This window comes from Myotis nattereri, assembly GCF_964212035.1.
Source record: "Myotis nattereri genome assembly, chromosome: 2".
NCBI lineage: Eukaryota > Metazoa > Chordata > Mammalia > Chiroptera > Vespertilionidae > Myotis > Myotis nattereri.
The window spans coordinates 2011180-2032005 of NC_138076.1; the positions used below are offsets into that span (position 1 = coordinate 2011180).

Sequence of the window (20826 nt, forward strand, 5' to 3'; positions counted from 1 at the left end):
AGAGAATCATTGATTGGCTGCCTCCTGCACGCCCCCTACTGGGGAATCGAGCCACAACCCAGGCATGTCCCCTTGACCAGAATCGAACCCGGGACCCTTCAGTCCACAGGCCAACGCTCTATCCACTGAGCCACACCAGCCAGGACATGGATGTTTTCTGTTCATCAGTTCATTGGATTCATTAGATTCCACGTATGAGTGGGATCGTGTGACACTGGTCTTTCTCTGACGGGCTTATTCCCCTTCGCGGAGGAGAGGCTGGGGTGGGAAGCTAGCGGGGAGACACAGCACATTCTGAAGTGAGATGGGGCCATGCAGGGGGCTGGGAGGCTGCAGGGAGCAAGGCTGTCACACGGAAACCTGGGGTCTGGGGTCTGACAACGATGAAGAGCCTAGGAGGCGGCCGTGTGGTGGTGCTGAGCGTTTCCATGACAACTCACCCCTGGGGTCTGCGAAGGGACGTTGTCTCCCCTCCCCTCCCCCCAACCAGGGCAGACACGACCCGCTCGGATCTCACTGCAACCTCATCTGGTACCACCCGCGGGCCCGGGCGGCTCCAGCCGGAGGCAGACAGAGCCCCAGGGCGGCTCCAGCCGGAGGCGGGCAGAGCCCCAGGGCGGCTCCAGCCAGAGGCGGACAGAGCCCCAGGGCGGCGGCCGCCCTCACCTGGTAGTGCCCCCGCAGGTCCCCGACGAGCTGCGCGATCTGCCCCACCACGTTGAGGTCGTGCAGCAGGTTCTGCAGGTCCTGGTACAGCTGCCCGGGCCCCACGTGGACTCTGTCTGCAAAACACGCACGGGAGGCGGCGGCTGGGCCCGCGCCCGCCACTGCCCGGGAGGAAGACGGGGTGAGTGCCAGCTCGCTTCCAGTTTTAAACAGGAAACACCTTCAAGCATTTGGAAATGTTAGCTTTTCTTTTTATTTTGAAACTAGAGGCCCAGTGCGTGCACTGGGGGGGTTGGGGGGGCCCCTCAGCCGAGCCTGTGCCCTCTCACAGCCCGGGACCCCTTGGCGGACATCCTTAGCGCTGCCTCAGGGGCGGGAGAGGCTCCTGCCACCCCCGCTGCGCTCACCAGCCATGAGACTGGCTTACGGCTGAGCAGCGCTCCCCCTGTGGGAGCTCACTGACCACCAGGGGGCAGCTCCTGCATTGAGCGACCAGTAGTTCTGCTGTTTGGTCAATTTGCATATTAGCCTTTTATTATGTGGGATAACTTCAGATTTACAGAGAACTTGCACTCCCCAGGTTAAAACCTCTCAGCACCTCAGCACCTCCGTCACCACGGAAACCACCCCCTGGGCCAGACCGGGGGCACCTGAGCTCAGAGCCGCCCGCGTGCAGACGGCCTCCTCCTGTCCACTTTCCGTGGAAATGCACGCCCGGGGCCCCGGCTCCAGATCCAGGCAGGAAGGAGAGCCTTCACGGCCAATAAAGTAGCCGTTTCCCGGACGCTGTGTCCCCTCAGGTCCGGCTGCGGGGCAGCGACCAGTGCCCAGCCCAGTGAGCCCAGCAACTCATCACACACGCGTCCGCCGGGTTTGTCAGTCAAGGAAAGTGTGTGTGATGAGCGAAAAATATTTTACATTAAACATACTGTTTCACTTAAGAAAAAGCAACAATAAAGTTGGCCCAGCTGGTGTGGCTCAGTGGTTGAGCTTCAACCTGTGACCCAAACTGTCACATTTTGATTCCCGGTCAGGGCACAGGCCCGGGTTGTGGGCTCGATCCGCAGTGTGGGGCGTGCAGGAGGCAGCCGATCAGTGATTGTGTCTCATCACTGATGTTTCTGTCGCTCTCTCCCTCTCTCTCTAAAATCAATAAACATACATATTAAAGAATAAATTTAAAAATCTACAGCCTGAAGACTATTCATAAATAACCGCGAATGCGATGCAACGGCTGAAGCATTTCCAAAGTGTGTGATGCCTCTGTCTCGCTCTCCCTTGTGAAGTTCACAGCCCAGGGCCCTCCATGGCCGGGGAGGCACCGGGCGTCGGCCCGCAGCAGCGCCAGCCCCAGACCAGGGCTCGCTGGCCAAGGAGTCGGTGCACACGCAGGGCGGGAGCCTGCGTCCTAACTGCCACAGGACACGCAGCACGGAACGGGGCCTGGGGGATGGAGCGGCCCACATGCAGGGGCTGCCCCGGGAACCCACTGCCCGCCCCAGAGACAAGTCCGAGGCCAGCACCCCACCCGGCAGGTCAGCCTGTCCTCCGCCAACGCCGACGACGGTGTCACCCACGTTTCCCACATCTCACGTCCAGGCTGCTCTGCCCAGGCGCCCACGCTGCCAGCGAGCAGGTCACTTACGTGGCTTGGCGTTGGCCACCACGGCCAGGCTCTCGGGGGGGTGCTCGGCGGCGCCCTCGGGGTGGCCGTACTCGACGACCGCCACGTGGCCCAGAGGCACGCTCCACTTCAGCAGCTGCCTCTGGCCGGCCGGCAGCAGCGCGTGGCTGTCCTGGCCCGTCCTGCAACGACAACCGCGACCGCGGCGTGAAGGCGCGAGACTTCCCACCCGCAGGTTCCAGCGGGAGGCCCGGAGCTGTGCCCCCCCAACCCCTGCCGCCCCCGCCCCCGCCAAGCCTCTGGTGCTCTCGGGAGCAGGCACCACCTGCTGCACGACGAGGCTTCCCATCAGGTAAGCGGGACGGCTCCGTCCACGGTCTGCTCCCGAGACCCAGGAGCGAGACAGGACAACCTCCCCGAGAGGGCGGGGAGCAAGACAGGACAAGCCCCCCGAGAGGGCGGGGAGCGAGACAGGACGACCTCCCCGAGAGGACGGGAATGAGACAGGACAAGCCCCCCGAGAGGGCGGGGAGCGAGACAGGACGACCTCCCCGAGAGGGCGGGGAGCGAGACAGGACGACCTCCCCGAGAGGACGGGAATGAGACAGGACAAGCCCCCCGAGAGGACGGGAGCGAGACAGGACAACCTACCCGAGAGGACGGGGAGCGAGACAGGACGACCTCCCCGAGAGGGCGGGGAGCGACACAGGACAACCTCCCCGAGAGGACGGGAGTGAGACAGGACGACCTCCCCGAGAGGACGGGAGTGAGACAGGACGACCTCCCAGAGAGGACGGGGAGTGAGACAGGACGACCTCCCCGAGAGCCAGGAGAACGCACGGCCGCGCCTGGAGGCCACCGGAGCAGACACCGAGGGTCCCGCAAACACTGCCAACGGGAAACTCCTGTGGGGAGCCCTCCTCTCACTGCCTCACTGCGGCCAACGCTCACGGTCCTTCTTTACTCTCGGGCGCAGCATAACCATGTTGGTAACATCAAATCACACCATAGACTCATGACCACAATGTGTATTGAGGCCCTGGCTGGTGGCTCGGTGGTTAGAGCGTCGGCCCTGCACCAAGGGGTTTCAGGTTTGATTCCTGGTCAAGGGCACGTGCCTGGGTTGCAGGTTCAAGGCCTGGCCCCAGTGGGGCACGTGTGAGAGGCAACCAATTGATGTGTCTCCCTCACATCAATGTTTCTCTCTCTCTCTCTCTCCCTCCTTTCATTCTAAAAAAAAAAATCAATGGAAAAAATATCCTCCCAGAGAGCCCAGGAGAGGATGGGGGAGCAAGGAGAGGATGAACAACAGCAAAAGAAAAACTTATCACATATGTAGGTATTAAATTTTTACAAAAATCTCATGACCCACACAGATTATTTCCTTCTTCGTCACACAAGGAGCAAACATGCAGAAAAACACAGAACACAACGTACTGTCGGGAGAACGCCGGAGAAAGCATGTATGAAAGCGTGTGTGTGTGCGCGCGCGCGTGTGTGTGTGTGTGTGTGTGTGTGTGTCTAAGGAGAAATGACCCCCGTCCACCCTGATGTCTACCAGCGCTGCCTCGGCGGCTCCCGGGGACCCTCTGGAAGGAAGCGGTTTGTGGTTGGTTCGAAGCGTGTCCCTCCCACGTGGAGGTGGCCGGGGCGGACGAGAGCCAGCAGGCCACCTGCTCCCGAGCCGGGGCGGCCTGGGGGGCTCGGGGCCGGTCCTTACCGGGCACTGACCGTGACGCACATGAGCACGTCGGTCAGCATGAGCAGCCGCCGCTCCTTGGTCTTGAGGACCTCGCCGCGGTCGTTGTAGACGGTCTCGATCACGTCGTCGGACCGGATGAGGTGCCGGCTCCCACTGCTGAGAAGCTGGACATCCACGGTCACGCTCGACACGGCCGCCAGGTCGCGGTTAAGAAAAGGGAGAGGAGCGAGCGTCCGCACGGTGCAGGGCAGCAGGGGCTTCAGACCCATCCTCGGGGGACCCACCCGTCGCACTCAGGCCAGCGCTGGGAGCTCAGAGCGCGGCTTTTCACCCTAAAGCTCCCCAGACGGTTCCAGGTCCTCTCACAGCGAGAGGGACCGCCTCCCTGCCATACGCTCCTGATGCTGAGACACGGACACGCCGGCCTGGCCCAGGGGCTGAGCATCGACCATGAACCAGGAGGTCCCAGGCTCGACTCCCGCTCAGGGCACAGGCCCGGGTTGCGGGCTCCATCCCCAGTGCGGGGCGTGCAGGAGGCAGCCGATCCATGATTCTCTCTCATCATTAATGTTTCTATTCCTCTCTCCCTCTCCCTTCCTCTCTGAAATCAGTAAAAACATATTAAAAATGTATTACAATAAAGTACTTAGAGTTAAAATACTGAATGTCACTCTAGGATAGGAAATTAATCCTACTGACAAAAAAAACCAACCACGTGCTTTGGCAATAATGAATATTGCATGTAAGTATTTAACACAGCTCATACCAATCAACCTCCCCGTGTACAGCTACACGGCTCAGACTGCTGTCACCGGGAAGTGCTTCTGTAAACGTGAAGCTGGGCGCGTCGGCCTGACAGTTGCACGCGGAGTGCAGCTTAGTCTGGGCACGGCTGACACACACATTAAACCGCACACACAATGCCTGAACCACGAGCATCTAAAATAAAATACTGCCTCTGCCCGCCGGCGTGGCTCAGTGGCTGAGCGCCAACCTATGAACCAGGAGGTCCCAGTTGGAGGTTGGATTCCCTGGCGGTCAGGGCACAGGCCTGGGTTGCGGCTCCATCCCCAGTGTGGGGCGAGCAGGGGCAGCTGATCCGTGATTCTCTCTCATCATGGACGTTTCTCCCTCTCCCTCTCCCTTCCTCTCTCTCTGAAATCAATACAAATATCTTTTAAAAATATAAAATAAGATAAAAATAAACTGCATACACAGCGCTTTAACTCTGAGCATCTAAAATCACATCCCGCGTCTGAAGGCAGAATTCAGCGGGAAGAGCGGCTCTTCACCTTTTCGGGGTCCTGGGTCCCCCTGAGGGCCCGCTGAGCCCGTGCACCCCTTTTCGAGGACGCCCAGACTCTGAAGCTTAGGCAGCCTCCGGTGTCGGAGGCCTGCCGGCTCCCCTCGGCTCCCAGGTCGGCGCCTGCCCGGGAGCCGCCCGGAGGCCCCGGGGTTAGTAACAGCGGCGGGACGGCGGTGCGGGTTAGTGCGGGAAGCTCAGCGGAGGCGCGCAGAATCTCCGTCCACCTTGTTCAGGTATCTCTCGTTTATGGCTTTCGCTAGCTGCTTCATTTCGCAGCGCTGATCTGCGTCTCGCTTTCTCTCGTTCAGTTTCTCTGCTAAGGTCTCCAGCTCCGTCAGCGCCATCTGGAGGGGCAGCCGGTCGGGGTGTCCGCGGGGCGTGTTCCTCAGCATGTCCTTTGGGGAAACGAGCAAACGGGGGTGTGACTGCCCGTGTGGGGGCCGAGGGCCGTGGTCATCGCAGACGCCCCGCCCAGCAGCCCCATGGCCCACGCTGGCCGCAGAGGGTGACCGTGAGGTCAGCGGCCTCTGGGGAAGAATAAAAACCCATCGGGAAGGACGCAAACCAGGTGAGTCACAACAAGACTGACGCTTCAACAGCTCCTTTCATAAAAACAAGATTAACTCACTCAGTGGCATTGCTCACGGAAAAGGTAGCGTCTTGCCTGGCCAGCATGGCTCAGTGGCTGAGCATTGACCTATGAACCAGGAGGTCACGGCTCGATTCCTGGTCAGGGCACAGGCCCCAATTGGGGGCTCGATCCCCAGTGGGGGCCATGCAGGAGGCAGCCGATCCATGATTCTCTCTCATCGTTGATTCTCTCTCTCTCTCTCTCTCTCTCTCTCTCTCTCTCTCCCTTCCTCTCTGAAATCAATAAAGATATATTTTAACACCCCCCCACACAAAAACACACTTGGTCCTCGCCCCAGGTCAGGATCTAGGCACGGAGCCCCTAAAACTCGGGGGTTTCTGAGTGACAGGTAGCAGAGCCGTCCAGCGCGCCTGAGCTGAGGCCAGTGGTGGCTCCCGTGGCCGTGGCTCCAGGTGGGGCTGGCGGCCAGAGGAAGGAGCGGGGATTGGAAGCTGGACCTCCAGGGAGGGGCCTGAGGGATGAGGTGGTCCCCATTGGCCAGTGTGGCCATCCGTCTGCCTCCACAGTGGAACTGCCACGGGAACCCACAGGCAGGTCTAGAGAGGTTCGGGGTCAGGAGGGTGCTGAGCACCCGGCAGCCCCAGGCCCCTCCCACCTGCCCCTCTCCCCGTGTGTCCATCTGGTGGCCGAGTTACAGCCTTGGTAATAAACCACCAACACCAGTGCCTTCCTGAGTTCTGGGAGCCCCTCTAGCCCGTTCCTGAACCTGAGGGCACGTGGGGACCCCAGCTTGGTAGCCGAGTGGGACAGAACTGGGACCCGCTATGCACTGGGTGTCTAAAGTGGACCTGAGGGCTGATGCTCGGGGGTCAGAGTCAGCAGAGCCAAACGCAGGACACAGGCTGCGGAGGAGAGGGGCTGAGGCTGCGGGGAGGACTGGTTCCGGGGGTCAGCAGGGGTCATGGGGGTCGCCGGGTCGGGTACCTGGAGCAGCAGGATGAACTGCGGGAACCTCTGGATGGGCCTGGTCATCAGGCTGTAGAGCGTGATGCGGTCGGGACTGGACTCCTGGCTCTGCTGCGAAGCGAGAAAGTCACTCACCTCGGGCAGCGGGACTTTAAGGCCGTCCACGCCCAGCACGCGGCCTCGGGGCCACTCAGGGGCCTGCGTCCCTGTCCGCAGACACTTCCTCCACCGCCTGTCCCCCCCACCCCGCCCCTCGCGTCCACCTCTCGGCCCCTGGCCTACAGCGAGCGCGGCTGGCTTCTGAGTCAGAACCTTCAAGCCTTGGCCAGTGTGCCAAGTGGTTAGAGCATCGGCCCGCACCCCAAAGGGTCTCAGGTTCAGTTCCTGGTCATGGGCACGTACCTGGTCTGCAGGTTTGATCCCCAGCCCTGGTTAGGATGCGAGGGGGAGGCCACCGATAGATATGTCTCTCTCACATCGATGTTCCTCTCTCTCTCTCCCCCTCCCCCTATCCCTTCCACTCTCTCTAAAAATCAATGGAAAAATATCCTCAGGTGAGGATTAACAACATAAGAATAAAATAAATTACAAAAGTAAAAGCTACGTTACTCCTAAAAATTCATCTCTTTCTTTCTCGCATTGACCCAATGCCTCGGGCGCTGTCGGGACGAAAGCCGTTACAGCGAGCGGCATCGTACACTTGGAGGTGAGGGAGCGTAGTTCCTTATCAAGTATCCCACGTGGAGCCCGTTATCAGAGATGTTAAAACCCAACATGGAAGGAAAAGGCTGCGTACCTTTAAGAACTCCAGGAAGGCGGGCTTCGTGGAGCAGGCCTTCTTGAGGACGGCCACGGCCGCGCTGAAGTTGTTGACGTACTCGCTGTAGGCGTCCAGCACCATGGACTTGGAGAACTGAAATCGGACACGGGAAACGTGAGGAACGCAGCGGCCCTGGGCCTCCCAACCTCAAGTAACCCCTATCACGGCCACGCTACGCGGAACAAACTTCATTACCCCCATGTGTGACCTTTTGGGTCGGTTTCTGGTTCTGTTCCGTTGGGTTCTGTTCCGTTGATCTCTATGCCTGTTCTTGTGCCAGGACCAGGCTGTGTTGAGCACAGTGCTTTGTAGTCTAACTTAATATCTGGTATTGGGACCCTTCCCGTTTTGCTCAACTTTCTCACGATGCTGTGGCTATTCGGGGTCTTTTTTGGGTCCATATAAATTTCTGGAATTTGTTCTAGATCTGAGAAATATGTCATTGGTATTTTAGCAGGTATTTCATTGAATCTGTAGATTGCTTTGGGTGGTGTGGACATTTCAATGATGTTGATTCTCCCAATCCATGAACATGGTATACTCTTCCACTTGTGTATGTCTTCCTCTATCTCTTTTTTCAACAGCCTGTAGTTTTCTCAGTACAGGTCTTTTACCTCCTTAGTTAAGTGTATTCCTCAGTATCTTAATATTTTTGGTGTAATGGTAAATGGGATTTAGTTTCTCTTTCTGAGAATTCATTATCGGTGTATAAAAAAGTCATAGATTTATGGGTGTTGATTTTGTTCCTGCTACATTGCTGAATTCATTTATTAAATCTAGTAGGTTTTTTTGGTGGAGTCTTTAGGGTTTTCTATGTACACTATCATGTCATCTGTGAATAAAGAGAGTTTTACTTCCTCCTTTCCAATTTGGATGCCTTTTATTTCTTCTTCTCGTCTGATCGCTGTGGCTAGGATTTCAGTACGATGTTGAACAAGATGGTGAAAGTGGACATCCCTGTCTTGCTCCTGTTCTTGGGGGACATGGTTTTGGCTTTTGCCCACTGAGAAGGATGTTTTTAAGCAAACGTGTAGGCGTTGTTTGAACGCGGGGTGACATCCTGTGGGTCCCTGCGCTCAGGCCTCCTGGCTCAGAACCGTGCAGCCTGGGTTTCCACAAACGTGCCTGGCTGTCCACATGCAGAGATGACATTACAGCCGCCCTTCCTTACACTCCAGCTGGCCCTCGGCCCTCGCTGTCTGGTTCCACCTCCAGAACAGGGCAGCCCGCGGGGCAGCACGAGGTCCTGGCTCCTGGAATGCCCTGGGCCGAGGGCCGTGCACATGGGTCCTCGGTCCTATTGCCCGAGAAGCACAGAGGCTCCGGAGGCAGAGATGGCGCCTCACTCTGTGTTTCTCTCCGAGTCCACACGTCTGGCCCCAGGATGGAAGCCACAGCCTCGGGGACACCCGGTGGGACCATCACTTAGAGAAGAAGCACGCTCACCTACGTCACGTTTAAAACAAAGAGGACTGTTTCCGCAAGTCGGCCCATGAACCAGGAGGTCAGGGTTCAATGCCCGGTCCGGTCCGGTGTGGTCGGGTCAGTCAGGGTGCAGGAGCCGGCAGGATGCTCCCACACCAGCACTCCAGGAGGAGCCTCCAGCAGGGGGCGTGCAGGAGGCAGCCCGTCAATGATTCTCTCCCTCTCCCTTCCTCTCTGAAATCAATAAAAACATATCTTTTTTAAAAGGACTGTTTCCATTCGAAAGTCTGTTCCCAGGTAAATATTGTAAGAAGGGGCTGGAGGAAAAGTGGAGGCGACGACGGAGGAAATGTCTGATGTTTCTGTTTCCATGACAACGGCCACAGGGGATGCATGCAGCGAGCTCGGTGCCTCCTGCTGCCCCAGAGGAAGGAGAGGTGTCACATGCGGTCACAGCGGCCACGCAAGTCCACGGGCACAGGCCATGTAGCTGCGCCCCTTCACCAGCGCCCTTGGTCCGCGCCATCCATCCATTGGCGCCGCTCTGTTCCCCGCAGGCTCCTGCGTCTGAGGGGAAGCTCCTGGGTCACAAGGCGCCGAAGTGGGGAACACACCGAGGAAGGAAGGCTCAAAGGCCCGATGTACCTCGGGCTGAGGCGTCCGGGCAGCTGGCTGAGGGCCGTGCCCAGGAGCGGCCACAGCCTGCACCGCCTCCACCGGCCCCAGAGGCCCAGCGTCTGCACTCGGAGCTCCGGGCGGAGCACGGGCTGAGGGGACAGGCAGGTGCCCAGGAAGGGATGGGCTACAGAGAGGGACGGCCTCACGCAGGCTCCCCGACCCCCGCCCGCATGGTGACGGCACAGCCGGGCTCAGCCTGTCAAACCCCCTGCTGCTGCGTGGAGACTCTCAGACCCCCGTCCCCGAGCCTCTGCGGACAGTCACCCCCCGTCGCCCCGGAGATGCAGGTGAGGAGCATCCTGTGGGCCCTCCCGGGGAGGCAGGCGGCCGACCGTGAGGACAGCAGGGCGGGCCGGGCGGCCGGCACTCACCGAAGCCACGAAGACGTCGCCGATCATCTCCACGGCATCCCACTCGGCCACGCGGCTGGCCAGCGCCATCTGGAACAGGCGGTGGCACTGCCGCACCTCCCGGAGCCGGTGGAACACCACCCGCAGCTTCCGCTCGCTCAGCACCCGCGGCTCCATCTCCGCCAGCGGCCGCTCGTACTGCTGGGGACCGAGAGGGAGGAGAGGGGACGGGGGAAGCGTGGGTGTCCGTTACAGGGATTCCAAGACATGCCACTCCGCGTACTGTTTGTTTTATTTATTATTTATTTACTTTTAATCCTCACCCGAGGCTATTTTCCCATTGATTTGTAGGGAGAGTGGACAAAGGAGAGGGAGAGACAGAGAGAAACATCGGTGTGAGCGAAACACACCGATGGCTGCCTCCTGCACGCACCCCGACCAGGGCCCAGGCCGGGGAGGACCTGCAACCCAGGTGCGTGCCCTTGACCGGAATCGAACCTGGAACCCTTTGGACCACAGGCCGGCGCTCTATCCACTGAGAAAACTGGCTGGGGCTCAACTTATTTTTAGATTAAAAGACGTTGTTAACATGTTCCTACAGATGGAACCATGGCAGCAGCCTCCAGCGTCTCACTGTCCAGAGCATTCTGTCGGCGGCTGCGTCAGTTAAAGTCAGACCGAAAGGCCTTTGCGAGCAGGTGGACGGCGAGCGACAAGTACCTCCAGGATCCGCGTGAGGGCGTCCACGTAGTTCTTCTCACTGTCGACAATCGAGCCCAGAATGTACCTCCGGACCACCTGGCGGGGTTGGAGCAACAGGGCAGGAAGTTACTGCGCGCAGAGAAACGTCACTTCCACTGAGGCGTGCGGATAAGGAGGGCTTTGGTGTTTGGTTTTCAAAACAGCAGGCAAAGGAAACCCCTAAGGCTCTACCGCGTTTTAAACGGCTGCTCGCGAACTAGCGCACGGGGACAAAGCCTGCTGCTCCCGCGCCACAGCGTGTTCATGTCCACCCTCACGGGATAAGCCGTAACCACAGGCGGACACGCGGCATCACAGCACTAGCAGGTGCACCACGGCCAACGGCAGCAGCTGTCAGGCACGCACGTGCCCGACTCTGAGTTACACGTTTCATGTGGAAACGACTATGAGGAACAGCTCATCCTGACGCGAAGGAGCTACTGGCAACCCTGCCTAATAAGCCCTGTTCCCAAACGACAGAGACACGGAACCCTGGAAGGTGGGGGGCCCTTGTTTTGCGAAGATCTCTGACCACGCCAAGAGGCACCTCGGGGCGGGGACACGGGCCGCGTGGCCAGCCTGTTCCAGGCGCCAAGCTCGCTGCGGCCTGAGACGCCTGCCTTTTAAACGCTGACACCATCGTCTGGTTCAGGTTTCACCACTGAGGTGCGTATGAGCACACGTCTGGCTCCACGATGCCTGTTCCAGGCCAGCGACCGCACTCGGCGCTGGCAGCAGCCTCAACGCCGTTTGGCAAGTTATTTTTGCCAATAAACAGAAAACAGCATAAAGTCACAATCAGGCTGGTTTTAAACCACACGCACAGGCACACCCATGCACAGGCACTGCACACACATGCACACACGCACATGCACAGGCACTGCACACACGCACAGGCACACCCATGCACAGGCACTGTGTGAACAGGCACAGGCACACACAGGCACATGCACATGCACACACACACAGGCACAGGCACTGCACACACACACGCATACACGCACTGCACACACACGCACAGGCACTGCACACACACGCACAGGCACTGCACACACGCACAGGCACTGCACACACGCACAGGTACACACAGGCACAGGCACACACACATGCACACACAATTACATGCCCACCCCCAGCCAACCCAGGGAGTGCATGCCCCTCGCAGAGGCCATGGCGCCACCTGGCGGCTGGGACAGCATCTCCCACAGGAAGTACCTCAGCTAACACAGTGGGCGGCAAACCACGGCTCGCGAGCCACATGCAGCTCTTTGGCCCCTTGAGTGTGGCTCTTCCACAAAATACCACGTGCGGGCGCACACGTACAGTACGAAGTTGACTTAAAACTTTAAGTAAAGTTTATGAAGTTAATTTTAGGGAACGTTGTGGAATGAAAGATGATGTAGTGTCGAGGATGGAGAAAGGTATGTTGAGATGGTTTGGACATAGAGAGAGGATGAACGAAAGGAGGTGGACGAAACAAGTGTACAAGATGAGTGTGGATGGGAGAGTTGGAAGGGGTCGACCTCAGTGAACGTACCTCAATCAAATTGAGGACGTTTTTAGCAAAAGCCAGCTTAGGAGCACCCTCATTAAGTTAATAACAACGTACCTACCTATAGAGTTTAAGTTTAAAAAATTTGGCTCTCAAAAGAAATTTCAATCGTTGTTCTGTTGATGTTTGGCTCTGTTGACTCATGAGTTTGCTGACCACTGGGCTAACAGGCTGGGGCCACTGGGAAAACAAACCTTTATTGACAAGGGAGCAGATTTTCCTTTACAGAGAAGACTATTCGATTCACAAAATTAAGACCAAAATCAACCCTTCTGAATATTTAAGGAAGAAAGTGATGCCGTGAAGAGAGGACGGCTGTGCCGGGATTAAAACCCAAGCACACAAGCCGGCCAGCCCCGGCCACCCTCCCCGGTGGCCCCCATCAGCCTGGCTGGGTCACGGGCCGACCCTCAGAATGGGAGTTAGACCCCAGGTCCGAGTCACCCCCCAAACGGGCAGAGGGTCAAGCCGAGGCCTGCCTTCCCCACCGTCACATCACAGACCGGCCTCCCATCGGAGGGAGACCACTCGGGGTCTGACCTAGGAATTCTATTGCTTTTTCTAAAGTCCTGAGATGACCCTCCTGTATCAGGACAGAGGACCTGGAATTGGTACAAGACAAGTTAATAAAAATACAAAAATGAAACCAAAGAAACCTCCCGCAGGCGTGACACCCACACGTGCCCCTCGGTGGAACCGCGACCTTCGAACCAGAAGTAACGCCCCCAGGCGTGTGCACTCTGCCCCTGCAGGCTCTCAGAGTCACCCTGGGTGAGACTCAACATCCTCAGGACCGGGATGTCCGAGCCCAGGTCCTGGCCGCCCAGGTCCTGGCCGCCCAGGTCCCGGACGCCCCTGCTGGGTAACCCTCCACCTGCCGGGCCGGGAGGAGCAGGAGGGGTGGGAGGGGGTACAGAGGGCTGGGAGCTGGGACAGCAGGTGCCCCAGGCAGCATGGGAACATCCAGACACAGGACGGCCCTGAGCCTCACAGGGAAGTGGCCCCGAGCACCTGCCCGGCGTCCTACCTGCTGCTGGGACAGCCCCTCGGGCATCGGGGTGAGCACGGCCTCGGGGTGCCGGCAGTCCACGTCGATGAACACGCTCTGCTCCTCCTCAAGGCCCGGCCTGGGATCTAAGGAGTCAGGACGCGCGGCTGTGACATGGAGACCACGTCCCCCAACACCGTGGCGCAGCCAATCGCTGTCGACCAAGACTCTGAGCACGGTCTGCGGTTCCCGTCCACCCCCCAGCGATGACCCAGGCGACACGTCCACACCCGTGGACACTCCCTTCCCGCAGGGAATGTTCAGTGCCTGGAGTCCACCTTCCAAGGGCAGAGGTGGCGTTTGAGTGCCTGATGGTGCACTAGAAAGGACTGTCCTACATAATCCTATACAATAAAAGGCTAATATGCAAATGGACTGACTGGCAGAACAACCGGTTGCTATCATGTGCACTGACCACCAGGGGCAGAAACACAACACAGGAGCTGCCCCCTGGTGGTCAGTGCGCTCCCACAGGGGGAGCACCGCTCAGCCAGAAGCCGGGCTCACGGCTGGCAAGCACAGCGGCGGTGGAGAGACCTCTCCCGCCTCCATGGCAGCGCTAAGGATGTCCATGGGCTCCGGAGCCCGAGAGGGTGCAGGCCGGGCTGAGGGACCCCTCCTCCGAGGGCATGAATCTCGTGCACCAGGCCTCTAGTTTAATCTATAAGATATCACCGCAGCCCTGGCACGTGCCCAACCGGTCGACGTTCTCTCTCACATCAATGTTTCTCTCTCCTTTCCCTTCCTCTCTCTCTAAAATAAAATAAATAAAAACAGATCCTCGGATAAGGATTAAAAAAATAACAAAAATAAAATATCACACCCAGAAACAAAGAACGGCCGCGGAGACGCCTGAGGGCCACACCGCTGGCCAGGACGCCCGCAGCTCCCTCGGCTCCCTGACCGCCTGCCCGTCGGAAAAAGCAGACAGTTCACGCCAAAACTAAATTTTCTTTACACACATAATAAAGCCAAATAAACGAAGGACTCCCCCAAAGGGCCGGAAACCAGAAAAGCCCCGGGCGTGGCCCGCGCCCCAGCCCTGAGCCCTGGGCCCTGCCCCGGGGCACCCTCCCTGGGCCCGGGGCCCTGGAGGTCTGGGGGGACGTCATGAGGGAGAGCAGGGGAGGAAGCCCCTCGGGTGGGGGCACCGATGGCCCAGGGCTGAGAGGGGACAATGAAGAGGGTGAAGGCCACTCCTCGGGAGCTCTCTCAACTTCCTGTGGTTTGTGGAGTGCCTGTGAGCAGGTCCCTCAGCTCAGAGCCCCGCCATCAGCCCCACAAGCCCCCCAGGAGGGAGCGCAGGCTGAGCGGAGCCCAAGGGTGAGCAGGCCCCAGGGGAGCAGGCCCCGGGGTGGGGGGAGCAGGCCCCGGGGTGGGGGGAGCAGGCCCCGGGGTGGGGTGAGCAGGCGCCGGTGTGGGGGGAGCAAACCCCGGGGTGGGGGGAGCAGGCCCTGGGGTGGGGGGAGCAGGCCCCAGGGGAGCAGGCCCTGGGGTGGGGGGAGCAGGCCCTGGGGTCGGGGGAGCAGCCCCCTGGGGTGGGGGGAGCAGGCCCTGGGGTCAGGGGAGCAGCCCCCTGCGGTGGGGGGAGCAGGCTCCAGGGGTCGGGGGAGCAGCCCCCTGGGGTGGGGGGAGCAGGCCCCAGGGGAGCAGGCCCCGGGGTGGGGGGAGCAGGCCCTGGGGTGGGGGGAGCAGGCCCTGGGGTGGGGGGAGCAGCCCCCTGGGGTGGGGGGAGCAGGCCCCAGGGTGGGGGGAGCAGGCCCTGGGGTGGGGGGAGCAGCCCCCTGGGGTGGGGGGAGCAGGCCCCGGGGTGGGGGGAGCAGGCCCCAGGGGAGCAGGCCCCGGGGTGGGGGGAGCAGGCGCCGGGGTGGGGGGAGCAGGCCCCGGGGTGGGGGGAGCAGGCCCCGGGGTGGGGGGAGCAGGCGCAGGGGTGGGGGGAGCAGGCCCCGGGCACACATGGGAACTGCCCACCAGCTTCACGGCCGGAGGCGCACAGCGGGCCGGCGCGGGGGCGCAGCGCAGACCTTGGGAGATGAAGGACTTGGTCCTGATGAAGGAGCGGCCCTTCTTCACGGCGGCCTTGGTCCTCTCCAGCCCGTCCCGCGTGCCCTCCTTGGCAGCCTTCATCAGCTTCTGCACCTGCGGGCCAGGCGGCACCGTGAGGGCGGGCGGCCCCGTACAAACCCACCTGCAACTTTCCTTCCTTGTCAAGAGCACAGGCGGAGCCTGGTCTGCAAAAGGCCCCGGGAGCGGCCGTGGGGCCGGGGAGCGGCCGTGGGGCCGGGGAGCACGCTCCTGGCGGGCCTGAGTGCGTGTGCGCGGTGCGGGGCAGTCTGTCTCTTTAAAAAACAGCCTGGCCAGCGTGGCTCAGTGGTTGAGCATCGACCTAGGAACCAGGAGGTCAGGGTTGGATTCCTGGTCAGGGCACGTGCCCAGGTCGCGGGCTCCATCCCCAGTGGGGGCGTGCAGGAGGCAGCCAACCCATGATTCTCTTATCATAGATGTTTCTCTCTCTCTCCCTCTCCTTTCCTCTCTGACATCAATTTAAAAATACTTTTTTTAAAAAGGGAAGAACAAACTTTAACTACAGAGCCCTCCTTCGACTGACGCGGTTACAGAGTCCCCCTGACGTTTAAATCTTTGTTAGAATCACTGGCAGCACAAGCAGCTTTGCAGACCGGGCAGGTGAGACAAGCCTGCAGGCGGCGAAGCCACAGCCCCGGAGAGGGCACACCTGCCCGGACACCTGCCCACCCTGGTGCTCGCAGCCCACCCCAGCCACGGGCAGCCACGTCCACGGCCCACGGCCCCGCCCACTGCACAGAGCGCGGCACCCGCTCGATGGTAAGACGTAGCCAAGTGACTGCAGACAGACAGAGGGACAGACAGGGACAGCGAGGGCAGGACCAGGCCGACCTCCAGGCCTCCACGGGCTCCTGAGGCCACAGGCACGCCCCTGCCGTGGGCCTCACTGATCGCGTTCCCGCGAGCATCTCAAAGCGGCCGGCAGAGCACGTCTGGTTCTTTAAAGGGCTCACGTCTGAGGACTGGCCTCGGGACCAGGGCTTCTTCCAGAGAAACCCAGACGGCCTCCGATGGGAGACCCAGTGCCTTTCCCAGCGACCCACCCTCTGGCCCGGCCTCCCTGGTCCTGGGGGAGAGGCTCAGGTACCCCCAGGGGTCCCGCCTGCACCCCGGCAGGTCAGGGCCCCGCTGTGCGCCGTGCGAAGGGGCGCTGGCCCAGGGCCCCGCTGCGAGCCCAGGTGCGGAGCGGCTGGCGTGTCAGAGTCTGCGGATTGGGGCTCAGGTGTGAGCAGGCTGCTCCTGCCGCCCCCCGGGAGCAGCTTCCAGGTGACATCACACATTGCGCCTCCGGCCCCACCGTCCGCGAGCCCTTTACCCCCCCAACCCCCGTGCCCCAGGCGCCTTCCCAGAACTGTCCAAGACCACGCTCACCCCGAAACCAAACCACGTCAGCGCCCAACAGGGCCCCCACTTTCAGCAGCCGGAGGACCACTCTGCCACCTCGTCCACACTGCAAGCGGCTGGGCTCCTGGGTCCCGCGTCCCTTCGATCCAACCACGGTGTCCTGTGGACGGTGCGCCCTGACACCCCCGAGGCTTCCCTTCGCCATGGCCCTGTGTCACCTCGCCGACCCCACGCCCGAGCCCCACTCTCTTCCCAGACCCGGCGGCTATGCCTCGTCTCAGCCAGTCCCCATCTTGGCTCCATCCGAGGCCCCCCCCCTGCCCCCCCCCGACCACGTGCAGGACGAGGAGTCCAGGCCGGGAGCTGGGGAGGCACCGCAGGCGGGAGAGCCACTCCATGTCCGGCCAGAGGGAGGAGCCGGCCAGCCTCAGGTACCTGCCCACCATCACCAAGGCTGTCCATGCACCCGCCTCCCCTGGGCCCTGTCGCTCCCAACCGTCCACCGGTTCCCACACCGCTCCGAGGACCTGACCACCCTCACATGCTCCCGGTGGCTGCCTGGGCTCCCGGAAACCCGCCGGAGCCTGGATTCCCCCGGGACGGCCCTGCCCCACGCTGCCACCCGCAGGGACCTGGCTGACCCTGGATTCGCCTGGGACGGCCCTGCCCAGATGCTGCCACCCGCAGGGACCCGCCTGACCCTAGCTGAGCGAGCCTCACTGACTCCGGGCTCTGGTCCTGCACCCAGGCCCCAAGCACAGATACACTCGGTACAGAGCAGCAGCGGGGGTGGAGGCGGGGGGGGGGGGCGGGGAGGACGGGATGGGGGACAACGCCATGCTAAGCAGACATCTACTTCCAGGAAGCGCCACTCAGCACACGGGCAACGGCCACAGGACAGGAGAGGAGACTGAACTGAAGGCAGCTTCACGAGACAGTGGCCTTTGAAACACATCGAGAGGGCCCGGCCGGCGCGCGCCGTGGGTGAGCGACGATCCGTGACCCAGGAGGTCAGGGTTCCATTCCCGGTCAGGGCACAGGCCCGGGTTGCGGGCTCCATCCCCAGTGTGGGACATGCAGGAGGCAGCCGATCTGTGATTCTCTCTCCTCATGGATGTTTCTCTCTCTCTCCCTCTCCCTTCCTCTCTGAAATCAATAAAAATGTTTTTAAATCAACAAATAATAAAATAAGTAAGTAAATAAAACACATCTCGAGGAACTGGCCGTCACGCCCAAACCCAGCCCCTCACACCCGGGTCTCAGGACCCCGCTGCACTCGGGACACGATGGGGCCGCCGTCCGCCTGGGCTGTCCCTGTGCTCCCCGCAGGACTCGGTGAGGCTGAGGGAACTGAGCATTTTTCAGTAATCGTCACTGGGAAGTAATCATAAACCTACTCATGTGTCTTTGCGGACACATTATGGAAAAGCCATTGTCTTTCCCCAACTACAGGGGGCGCTCTGCCCCCGGGGCCGCCTCTCCTCTCCCGGGTCGGACTGCAGGCGGCTGAGCCCTGCCTTCCATGGGCTGGGATGGCCCACCTGGGGGGCTCTAGAAACCCCTCCGCCTGCCCACCCGCCCGCCCGCCCGCCCGGGGTGAGAGAGTGACGAGGAGAGGGGGGAGGGCAAATGGCCCCTCAGCTGGACAGGAAGCTGCTGAGAGCGTCTGGGCGGCCCCTGACGGCCCAGAGCAGCTCCAGGAGCCGTGTTCCCTGGGCAGCGGCCGGGCGGTCCCCAGGGCCTCGGGCTCCGGGCGCGTGTTGTGGACACAGCAGGTGGGGAGGGGCCCACGCTACCTTCAGCTCCTGCTTCTGCTTTAGCTGCTGAACCTCCCCCGAGCCCACTGCGCTGGCCACCAGCTCCCTCATCTTTCTCTCATAGCGCGCCTTCACCTGGGCCAGGTCATGGGACAGCTGGGCACAAAGAGACACATCCTTTCACAAAACGCTCCTTTTGGAACTTGGCAATCTCACACTGAACGGGCTCCCAGGAACCACGCCGCCAGCCCCCTGGCCGGCCCACCGACTCTCAGAAGTAAACACGGGTGATTGCAGCCCGGCCGGCGTGGCTCCGTGGCTGAGTGCTCACCTAGGAACCAGGAGGTCACGGTTCGATTCCCGGTCAGGGCACATGTCTGGGTTGCAGGTTTGATGCCCCATGTGGGGCGTGCAGGGGGCAGCCGATCCATGATTCTCTCTCATCATTGGTGTTTCTATCCCCCTCCCTGCCCCTTCCTCTCTGAATCAATAAAAATATATTTAAAAAAATAAAAATAAGCATGAGTGACGACAACAGCATCGAGACAGACGCGATCCCAGGTGAGCCGGCCGGGAGGACTGTCTATGCCAGTGATGGCGAACCTTTTGAGCTCGGCGTGTCAGCATTTTGAAAAACCCTAACTTAACTCTGGTGCCCTGTCACATATAGACAGTTTTTGATCTTTGCCACCATAGTAAAACAAAGATTTATACTTTTGATATTTATTTTATATATTTAAATGCCATTTAACAAAGAAAAATCAACCAAACAAATGAGTTCGCGTGTCACCTGACACGCGTGTCACAGGTTCGCCGTCACTGGTCTATGCCATGAAGGCAAACACACACAGAAACCTGGGCCCAGTCACCCCATCCACTGACGAGGTTAACATGACCAGATCTGTGATGTCTGCATGAAGAACGCCTGTACGTCATCTCCAAGCGAAGAGCCTTGAACTGGGCCTGCGGGGGCCTGCGAGTCTCCAGGCGAGGTGCCTCCCTTTGCAGCTGGTGGGGACACAGGGGGTCTCACAGTGTGACCACGCGTCCACGCTATGCCCATGGGGCCCTGCTCCCGGGAAGCACGCCCCTCAGAGGCCGGGACGAGAACAAGGCAGTCGTTTCCGATGGAAAGGGCGATGTGTCAGATGCCCTCCCGGAGCTGACAGCGCCGTTGTGTGGTCCTCACAACCTGACTTCTCAACCAGGAGCCTGGCCCTTCTGCGGCACCGCCCCCCGGAACACCCCTGGCGCCCGTCCCAGGATGTCGCCGTGGCAACGCGCTCCCGTCGGCGTTGTGCTGGCCTCGCACTGGCTTCTGGCGGGGAGGCTGCTGCTCCGGCCAACGTGCTCACTGGCCCTGCGGGGGCTGCCCGGGCACCAACGCGCTCCGCGGGCCCCACCCGACCGAGCGGCGCCTGGGCCGTCCTCGACCAGGCTGACTGGAGGCGGGGTTTAAGGGTGCTTTGCCCGCTCTCCCAAGGCACCGCTGAGCACCCCATCCTGCAGCATCTGGGCCCCGAAGTGCTATGGGCCCCAAAGTGCTATGGGCACCGAAGCGCTGCGTTCAAGTCTCAGCTTAAACCCAGAGCGTTGGCGCGGCTGGACTGAGTCAAGTTTGGCTGTGCTTCACTCCCTGGTGCGGCGGCTGTGACGATCCTGGTGACAGCAGGGAGCTGCGTTCCCGCGAGAGGCTCGTCCTAACACTGGGCAGTGGAGATGCCCACCGCAATGCAGCTTGCTCTCCAGGCTCGTGACACAGGTCACCTGGACCCCTGGAGACTGCCTCCAGGCTACATGCGTCTGGTTCCAGTGTGGGCGGAGCCACACGGGGAGGCATCAGGTCACAGGCTGCATCTGTTCCACCCACCGGGTCACACACGGGCTGTGTCTGCTACACCCACCGGGTCACACACAGGCTGCATCTGTTCCACCCACCGGGTCACACACAGGCTACATCTGCTACACCCACCGGGTCACACACAGGCTGCGTCTGCTACATCCACCGGGTCACACACGGGCTGTGCCTGCTACACCCACCGGGTCACACACGGGCTGCGTCTGCTACACCCACCGGGTCACACACGGGCTGCTTCTGCTACACCCATCGGGTCACACACAGGCTATGTCTGTTCCACCCACCGGGTCACACACGGGCTGTGTCTGCTAC

At 60.7% G+C, this 20826-nt stretch overlaps 1 protein-coding gene across 2 annotated transcripts in view; it reads right to left on the reverse strand.

Moving 5' to 3' along the window:
• ARHGEF10 (Rho guanine nucleotide exchange factor 10) overlaps positions 1-20826 on the reverse strand; it is a 48761-nt gene that overhangs the window by 14943 nt on the left and 12992 nt on the right. For both annotated transcript variants that reach the window (XM_081085077.1, XM_081085076.1), the window contains exons 7-16: positions 15495-15609; positions 13450-13556; positions 10850-10927; positions 10151-10330; positions 7653-7769; positions 6875-6967; positions 5523-5693; positions 4011-4156; positions 2312-2472; positions 667-782 (exon numbers count right to left, since the gene is read on the reverse strand). In XM_081085077.1, the coding sequence (XP_080941203.1) occupies positions 667-782; positions 2312-2472; positions 4011-4156; positions 5523-5693; positions 6875-6967; positions 7653-7769; positions 10151-10330; positions 10850-10927; positions 13450-13556; positions 15495-15609 (1284 nt within the window). The remainder of the gene's footprint in view (positions 1-666; positions 783-2311; positions 2473-4010; positions 4157-5522; positions 5694-6874; positions 6968-7652; positions 7770-10150; positions 10331-10849; positions 10928-13449; positions 13557-15494; positions 15610-20826) is intronic.